Raw genomic sequence first — 10,023 nt, forward strand, 5'->3', positions numbered from 1 at the left:
CATTCTCTTAATGAATAGAGGGATTTGTTCTAATTGTGTTTGTAAATATGATCTCAAGTCTGCATCTTGTACAGCAATTAACCACTAAGAAGAATGTATGCAGTGTTTTAGTTACTGAAACTGTCTTATGGATTTGATTTGAAACTGTCTCATTGCTATCTGTTTATCAATAAAATTATGAAAAAAATCCTTGTGACAGAGTTCATATACTAGAAAATTCTTAATATGCTGATTAATTTCCTCAATCAATAAAAATGGTATGAATAAGCAGTATTTATAAAGAAAATCAAGTCTTGTAATGATCTACTTAGAATATTTTTCTATTCAAATTTTATTTTGATATTTTATAGCAAGCTCACATAAACTTTGTAAACCGTACCCTTCGTCTTAGTGTTCTATATTAAATTAATTCATTGTACAGGAAATATACTTCCGGTAAACCTTTGGGATGGCCCTCAACTTGACCACTCAGTATCCGTGCAAGCTGGGATTCCCAGAACATGTGACATGCTTGGCTTCTAACTCTACGCATTAGAAGCAATTAGTCAAAAAAAAATCAGGCTCATTGTGAAGTAGAAATATTATCGGAGCTATTTTGAAACTTCACAGAATAAGATTTACAATTGCGTCTTTACTTTTATCATAGTCATTTCAGGTTATTGTACATTTCTTGTGAGCATTCAAATGATGAACTTTAAATTGCCTTCAATAATTGTGTGGCCTTTTTATCTTATTAATGTTGCTACTGTTTTCCTAAAGCTATTTTATCATACTTTCCTAAATTATCCTTTTTTATTGATCTTAAAATAAAAACAAATTTTCAAGTTAGTTTTCTTTTATTATATTCTTCATTCCTAACTTTTATTTACTTTCTGTATTTTAAAATTATCTGTTCTGCCTACTTTTGATGAGAAAACTTATTTTATGTGCTCATGTTCTTTCTTTTTATTGATTTTCAAGAAATACATTGCTTCCAAGGGCCTCAGAGCATAACTGTTCTTTCTTTGCCCTCTCTGACCAGATCTCTGGAGATCTTAACAACTATTTGCTGGTCAGCGGTCCTACATATCTATGCAACATAACAGTAATTCATCACAGCAATTATTGTTTTTTACACTATCAAAATCTTTTAGTATGTTTTGAAATTTCATGAGGGGTGTGTGTGTGTGTGTGTGTGTGTGTGTGTGTGTTCTATTCACCAATGAGTATTTTAAATTTTTCTACCATCTGAGGTGCTACTGGATTAGAAAGTCTATCGCTAACCAAAATCTATCTCTGTGGATGATTCTTTGACTGCTTAAATGAAAAATTGTCTTTGGTTCTGAATATATTATATAATTTATATTAATTGCATGGCTCTATGTTCAAGGTATGCAATTTTAGATTTATTACTTATGTTTGTGTTCCGTACATGAAAACTTAATCCAGGTGAGTATTATACACAATTTCTAAATAGATATTTAAGTATACAGTGTCATTGTTATTGCTATCACAGTGTAGTTTAGGTCATTATACCACAACAAAATTTCTGTTTAACAAGTGACCCTTTACTATCATGCTATTGTTATACATTTTATGTCTAATAGCCTCTGGCTACTGTAATGCTTTTTTAAAAAGATGAATTCTTTTAAAAAAGAAAAAAAATGGTAGAGAATCTCACTAAACGGGTCTGACTCATAGTGATCCTTCAATTTTGAGCCTCCCTAGAGCTGGGATAACAGGTATGTGTCACCATGCCAGGTCACAATGGTCCACTCAGTGGGCCAGGGCTGACATAGCATGTGTTTCTGGGCTTTGAACCGCGGTCCCTGCACTTGCCTAAGCTTGCCTAAGCAGTTACTTTAGTCTTTTGAGCTATCTCACTGACCCCCCCCCCTAAAAAATCTTAATGGAGCACCTCATACAAAACCACAATCTGAAGTCTTTCACTGAAGACATCCAAGAGTTAAATGAAATTATGAACATGCTTGCTTTTTCCTTTCTCTCCAAATACAGATAACCCAAAATTAAGTTAAACTGGTTGATAGTGATCACTTTATATTTTTAGTTCCTCCTCACAGCTAATTTGTATGCATCACATTTTGAAGGGCATATGAAGTGTTTTGACACAATTGTTTTATTTATCAATTTTCATCTACATGTGATGCAACATCTCTTTAAACTTTTCCACTTCACTGTGAAAGGGAACCTTCCAAGGCTGTTAGTGAAACAGTAGGATTGATGAGCTCCACAGTGGCTTCTCTCATTCCATAAATGTAAGCTGAGGAGTCATCATAGGGTGGTCAACTGTGCTTTCTGGTGGGCAGGCTCGCCAACAACGTTAGACAACGTAACTCACCCAAGTGCAGGGATAGAGTCAAATAAAAAGGAAAAATCAATTTATAAGCCTAGAAGTCAATCTAGAAGTTATCTCAAAACTGACAGTAAAGTATACTTAGTATAAACAAGAAAATAATATTAATTATCACACATTATATTTCTTTTTTAAGAATTTGTGGTCTACTTTGATAGGAAAGTCACAAATTGTCATATTTTGCTTTTACAAGCCTGCTGCAGAAACATGGACGAAAAACACATGGGTAAATAAATAATCATCTAATTCTAATAGTTGCATAGGCTGAGGAAAATCAAGAGAGAATCCGTTCCCTAGTTTATATGTGACAGTGTTGTCAATGGCCCTCACATAACATAACCGTGAAACAACTCTTGTTTCAATCTTGTAATGCCACTAAATTCCTTTCTGAGAAATTCATGCCCATGATGCACCTAATGCTAATTATGTAGAAAAAATTAAACATGGAGTGTGACAACATTCATGTTTAGGTTCTAATGATATGACTGTGGAGGAGGTACACAAGCATTTGTATCATAAATAGTTTTGAACTAGATTGGGAGATAATCATTGATTGAGCCTTTCCCTTAAAAAGATCTGTGCTCTCTATGCAGGTTTACTCTCAGCAACTACCAGAACTACCTGGCCTTCATTTTTCCCATAGAAGAGATCAACAGGAATCCTCATCTTTTACCCAACATTACTCTGGGCTATGAGTTCCATAATTTGATTTACAGCCATTGAGGGATGCTAGAAAATCCCATCATTTTATTATCAGGACAACACAAGCTCCCTAATTACACATGTAGAAGAAAAAGAAAGTGTGTAGCAGTAATGAGAGAACTGCCATGGGATGCCTCAGCTCAGATTGGACCACTGCTGGAACTCTACAGATTTCCACAGGTGAGGGCTGATGGGACAGGAAATGGTGGAAGCACATCCATGAGCCTCACGTACCAGGAGTATAAAAGGTTAAAAATGAGACTGGGATTAGCATAATTTAAAGTGTATAATGCAATAGATTCTGTACATAGATTCTTATATATTTAACACAATTTATTTTTCTTCATTGGAGGATGAAAACAAAGTCATGTCTTGGGTGTCTGACTATGTTACTTTACATTTTATAAAAAGAGTTTAAGGAGTGAGATGATTGGAAAGAAAGATCAGAACATTTGTCTCCTTATATGACTGAAAATTTTTGCATAGTATGCTTCAAGTCTACTATGGTTTCCATTAACACTTCAGTGTACTGTGTTATTCTATTTTTTCCTTTAAGGTTACCTTTGGTTCATTTGATACTGAACAGATGGACACTAGCCAGTATCCTTCTCTCCTTTAAGTGGCCCCAAAGGACACATATCTGGCCCTTGCCATGTTGTCCTTGATGCTTCATTTCCACTGGACATGGGTGGGCCTGCTCATCACAGAGGGCCACAAAGATCTTCAGTTTCTTTCAGATATAAGAGCTGAGATGGACATCAACAGTTTGTCTGGCCTTTGTGAAGATAGTGTCAACTGTAGCTGTGTCTTATCTCCCAGTCACACAGAAACATGATATTCTGACCACAGATACATCATCTACCAATGTGGTGGTCATTTACTGTGGTACTGATAGTCGACATGATGTAAACTACAATATAATACAACACTTAGTAACCTGGAAAGTCTGGGTGACCAACTCACAATGGCATGCAGACCTGGCTGGTAAAGACTTCATACTGGACCCATTCCATGGAATTCTTGTTTTTTCACACCACCACCAGGAAATTTCAGGTTTCAAAAATTTGATCCAGGCAGCTACCCCTTTCAAATACCCAGAAGACACTTACCTCTTTATGTACTGGTCCAAGAATTTTGATTGCTCGTTCTTTGAGTCTGACTGTGCCTTGAAGAACTGCACACCTAATGCCTCTCTGGTTTGGTTGCCTCCGAATCGTGTTGAGGTAGAAATGAGTGATGGGAGCTACAATATATACAATGCAGTGTACGCTGTGGCCCATGCTCTTCAGGCAATGTTTTCTGAAGAAGTACAAAGGCTACCAATGAGAAATGGACAAATGACAGTGTTTCCCCACTGGCAGGTAACGTGTCTTCTCTTGGATGGCATGCATGTAACCAAGGTACCTCTCTCAGGTTGATCTGTGTGCCTCAGCAAAGAATATTAAAATCATTTCCACAAAGTACAAGATTTGTGTCATGGGCTGGGGAAATAGCTCTGCATTTTCAGTGCCTGCCTGGCAAGCACAAGGACCCGGGGTCGACCCTTGCTACCAAATTTCTTGCTGACAGCCCTGCTGGCTAAGAAAACCGGAAGTGGTGGGACATGCCTGAAACCGCAACATTGGGAGATGGTGAAAGAAATTTGGAAAAGGAGGATCACTAGGTTTCAGAGTGCATAAGGAGACCCTGTACCAAATAAATAAATAAAATATTTTTAAATGTTTGAATCATAATTATCAAGAAGATAACTCTTATTTTATTTTTACGTATTTAGTACACGGTCTACAGGGTCTCACTATGCAGAACAGACTCATAGTGATCCTCCTGTTTTCAGCCTTCAAAGCCATGGGGTTACAAATGTGCACCACCACACCCAGTCTCAATCGCCATCTCAGTGAGCCACAGGGGCAGCACAGCAAAAGTAACAGAAAGATATAAACGGTACAGAATTGCAAAATAAGATAATAGAAAATTGATAATGTGTGTTACATTGCTTGTTGTTATCTTCAAAGTAGTTGTTCAGATTTTCAGATCTAGGCATGCAAAATTGATCAAACAATTAAGCATTAATTGTTAATTTCAGAAAACCAATCTAAATTAATAGCACTATTATCCTCCCTTCTTTCTTTCTCCCCTCTCCCAGAGGTTCTTTCTTTCTGATAAGATGCTTTCCCTTTCAAAACATGCATTCTTTAATGCTGACAATATTTACTCTTTCAGTTTCTTACATTAGGGAGACAATACCAGCTTTAGACAGGTTTATGTGTTGCATTTCATTTATTTATATGGTTTCTAATTACATTCATGTACCAATAAAAGTCTCAAGTTTATACTTCTTTATATCTGAGGAAAACTCCATTGTATAAAAATGTCACATCCTTTTCTTCCATTCCTTAATTGATGGGCATTTTGGTTGTTTCTAACATTCAGCTATGACAAATTGTCCTGCTATAAACACAGATGCACATGTATAGCTGTGTTACGATGTTTTCAAATTTTAGGGAAAAATTCCCAGACGTACAACAGCTTGATAGAACAGGACTTCTAATCCTAGAACTTTGAGGATTCTTTATACTGATTTCCACAGCGGTTGCACCAGTTTACATGCCCACCAACCTAATTTCTTCCAGTGTTTAGTGTTTCTCTTTTAATACTTAAATCTTCGACAAGCTTTACTTTATTTTAGTGCATGATGATAGTCATGGGTCCGGTTTTCTTTTTTGGCATGTGGAAAATCAGCTTTTCTCAGCACCATTTATTAAAGAGGCTTTTCTCCAGCAAATATATTTTTCTCTTTTATCAAAATTAAGATGGCTTTGTGTGTTTCTAGTTGTATCTTCAGTTTTAATACTTTCTATTGATCCTCAGGACTATTTTTACCAGTAGCTTGCTTATTTTATCACAGTATCTTTGTAGTATAACTTCAAGTCAGGGATTGTAATGCCTCCTGCCTTTCTGTGGTTTCCAAAGATGGGTTTTGCTATTATAGGTCTCTTCTGGTTCCAGGTGAATTTTTGGAGTGTTTGCTCTAGATCAGTAAAGTACACTGGTGATATTTTAATTAGGAATACATTGAATGAGTATAACAATTTTGAGAGTATGGTCATTTTCAAAAGGTTGGTACTTCCTACCATGAGCGAGGATATATTTTCATTTTCAGAAATCCCTTTGATTTATTTTTCTAGAATGTTTTAAGTTTCAATGTACATATCATTTACCTCTGTGGCTGACTGATAAACAAGTATATTTTTTGATGTTATCGTGAAAGATGGGATTCATCCACTTTCTCTTGGTGTGTTTGCTGCTTTTGTACAGCAATTCTATTAATTTTTGAGTGTTGACTTACATCCTGCTACTCTACTTAATTTGTTTATTAAATCTACAAGTCTCTTGGTGGAGGCTTTTATGTCTTCTATGTAAAGTCATGGTAGGTTTGTGAATAATCATAATTTCACTTATTCCTTTTTAGTCATTATTCCTTTTATTTATCTCTTTTGTCTAATTGCTCTAGGTAATGTTTGCAGAACTATATTGAATATGAGTGATGACAGTGGACATCATTGTCTTGTTACTGATTTTTAAAGTGAAGGCTATAAGTCTTTGCCCATTTTGTAGGATGTTGGCTTTTGGTTTCCCATAGATGGCTTTTATCATCATGAGATATAGAGTATCTAATCCAATTTTCTACAGGGTTTTGATCATGTGTGATTACTTATCTTCATCAAAAGCTTCGCTGCATCTATTGAGATGATCATAATATTCATGTGACTTTTGTCTCTACTCTATTGATGTAGTGTGATACATTTCTTGATTTGCATGCACTGAACTATTTCTGCTTCTCTGGGATGAATCCCTCTTGGTCCTGATGGATAAACTTAATGATTTGCTGAATTCTATTTCCTCTTATTTTATTGAGAATTTTTTATCTGTTAATAGGGAAAAAGGTTTATGGTTGTCTTTTTGCTTGATCTTTCTCTGGTTTTGGTAGCTGAATACTACTTGTTTCCTAGGTGTAGCTTTTGGGAAAAAAATCCGTTCCTTTTAATGTCACTTTAGAGTTTGAGATGAGTTGGCATTAAATCATCTCTGCCTTTCTTACAGAATTTAGCTATGAATGCATTAGGACCTGGAGTTTTCTTTTTTGATATGCATTTTATTACATTTTGAATTTCATTGACTGATATATGATATTCAGAAATTTTATACCTTCTTGATTCAGCTTTAGCAACTCATATATTTCTAGCAATCCATTCATTTTTTTTTTTTGTTTTCTATCCTTTGAGCGTGAACATTTTGAAGTAGGCATTGATGATTTTCTCAGTTTCCATATAGTCTTTAGTATTTCACCCTGCTTATTCCTTATTGCATGAATTTTTTTTTCTTTCCTCTTTTTGTTCAGGCTGGCTAGAGGTTTATCAATTTTATTTATTCCTTCAAAGAACCAACTCTTAGCACATTGGCCAAGCAATGGCCGTGACTCATCCACATGGCTGCACTGACAAAGGTTCTACAGTCTGAGGTACAGGATCTCAGGATAAATCCTGAGGGCATTTCACTGACCTTCTCAAACCAAAAAGCTACAACTCTTGTTGCATAGGTTCTGCTTTACCTTGGTCTTAACCATCCAGTAGAAAAGTATGAAGATGAAATATAGGAAGTAAAGCCATGTTGTTATGTTGAGCTGTGGGGGACTCATGTCAATAATTTCTGATATTGCCAATTAAACAGAAGACCCAATGCTATTATGGGCTTCTGTACTCTTTTAGAATATTTTGCTGTGTTTACACACCTATAATATTCAACAACGGAACTTAAAAAAAATTGGGGTATAACTATGAATGTCCATTTTGTATCTGTGTATTCAAAGTGGTTGGGATAGATATATAGTTGCATTCTCTTAATGAATAGAATGATTTTTTCTAATGGTGTTTGTAAGTAGGATCACAAGTCTGCATCTTGTACAGCAATTAACCACTGAGAAGAATATATGCAGTGTATTATTTGTTGAAACTGTACTTTCGATTTGATTTGAAACTGTCTCATTGCTATATGTTTATCAATAAAACTTTGAAAAGAAAAAAAAAACAAAGAACCAACTCTTCAGTTCTTTCATTGTTTTGTATTGCTTTCTTTACCTGCATTCTGCTATTTTCTACTCTGATATTTATAAATTCCCTCCTTCTTTCAGATTTGTGCTTGTCTTGCTCTTCTTCTATCTTTTTTGTATGCATGGTCTCACTACACAGCTCAGACTCGTAGTGCACCTGATTTCTGCATACCTAGTGCTGGGGTTACAGGCGTGTGCCACCACCCCTGGACTGCATCGCAGGCTCCGCACACCCAAGAGTGGGGTCAGGATGGCATGCGGTGCCAGGAATTGAACGCTGACCCCTGCGTTACCTGAGCAAGCTCTTAGTCTGCTGAGCTTTACCACCGGCCTTTTGTCTTGCTCTTGTTTTTTAGGAACCTGAGATGTACAATAAAGATTTAGTTTGAGCTTGTTCTGTTTTCCTGATGTGAGAATTTAGTGCTGTACATTTCCATCGTAACACTACTTTTATAGAGCTAGAGATACAGCTCAATAGCATAAATTTCTACCTGCCAAATAGAAGGTCCTGTGTTTGATTTCAGAGAGACAGAGAGAGAGAGAGAGAGAGAGACAGAGAGAGAGAGAGAGAGAGAGAGAGAGAGAGAGAGAGAGAGAGAGAGAGAGACTGCTTTCATTGTGCTCGTAGGTTCTAATAAGTTGTATCAGCATTTTCCTTTGATTGAAGATAATGTTTAATGTCTTCTTTAATGTGTGACCATTGATTTTAGGTAGGGTGTTGTTTATCTTCCACGTGTTTATGGAATTTTCGCAATTTCTTTTTTCAATAATTTCCAGTTGTATTGCACTATGGTCAGATAATATGATGAGATAATTTAAATTCCCTGACATTCACTTACGCATGCTCTATGTGCTAGTGTATGTTGTATCCATGTGCCATTGCGAAGATAGTGTATTCTTGTGTTTTGGGTTGAACACTATGGAAAGCTCTATTAAACCATCTCTTCACAAGTTTGATTTAATTATGTTATTTCTTTATTCATATTTTGACTAGTTTTGGCCCACTAAAGTTTTCCATTGCAATTGTGCTATTGTTCATTTGACTTCTCATATCTGTTAAAATGTGTCTTATATAGTTGGGTGCTTCTGTGTAAGGTGCATATATATTTGTGATTCCTATTTCTTCCTCTTGCAGTTTTCCCCTATAAATATACAATGACCTTATTGATCTCTTTTGATCATTCTTGATTTGAAGCTGACATTTTAAGCAATCAGAATAGCTTCCCCTGCTTTTTCTGAGTTCCTATCTCATGGAATATTGTTTTCCATTCTTTGATTGTCAGTGTATGAATTTCCTTTTGAGATATATGTGTTTTGTTTATACAGCATACTTGATTTGATCTAGTAGTGTGTTTCTTTGTATTGTTGAATTGAGACCATTTATATTGATGTTTTTTCACTGATATTTATTGGCTTATCATTTTTATGTTATTTGTCTGCAATAGATTTCATATTTTTTCCCTATGTTCAATCACTTGCTGTGTTTGGTGGTAACTGTCTGTTGTTCTTGAAATGGTGCTCAATTTTCTCCCTTTATTAAAAGTTTGGCCTGGTGATGATGAATTTATTCAGTTGTTGTTTGTTATGGAAGTACCTTATTTCTCCAATAATTATGATAGTTTTTCAAGGTACATCAACCTGGGTTACAAAGGTTTTTTTAAAAAAGTATCTGACATACATCATTTCAAATTCTTCATTTGTTTTATACCAAAATTTCTTTCATTTTATTTTATTTTGAAGAGTAAAATCAAAAGCAATAACAAATAACAGGTATAAAGATAGAAACAGAACAACATACAATTATATCGCTTTTCAAATCAAGAATATAAAAGTTAGCAATGGTTGTTCTATTACCTATTTT

The 10,023-nt window shown here is 35.3% G+C and overlaps 1 protein-coding gene across 1 annotated transcript in view; it reads left to right on the forward strand.

Annotated features, from left to right (window-relative positions):
* Window positions 1-3,180: 3,180 nt before the first annotated feature.
* LOC101568669 (vomeronasal type-2 receptor 116-like) overlaps window positions 3,181-10,023 on the forward strand; it is a 60,012-nt gene continuing 53,169 nt past the window's right edge. The window contains 2 exon segments of the mRNA XM_012512937.2: window positions 3,181-3,235; window positions 3,875-4,416. Of these exon segments, the coding sequence (XP_012368391.2) occupies window positions 3,181-3,235; window positions 3,875-4,416 (597 nt within the window).

Source organism: Octodon degus, unplaced genomic scaffold, assembly GCF_000260255.1.
Source record: "Octodon degus isolate 3935 unplaced genomic scaffold, OctDeg1.0 scaffold00290, whole genome shotgun sequence".
Classification (NCBI taxonomy): domain Eukaryota; kingdom Metazoa; phylum Chordata; class Mammalia; order Rodentia; family Octodontidae; genus Octodon; species Octodon degus.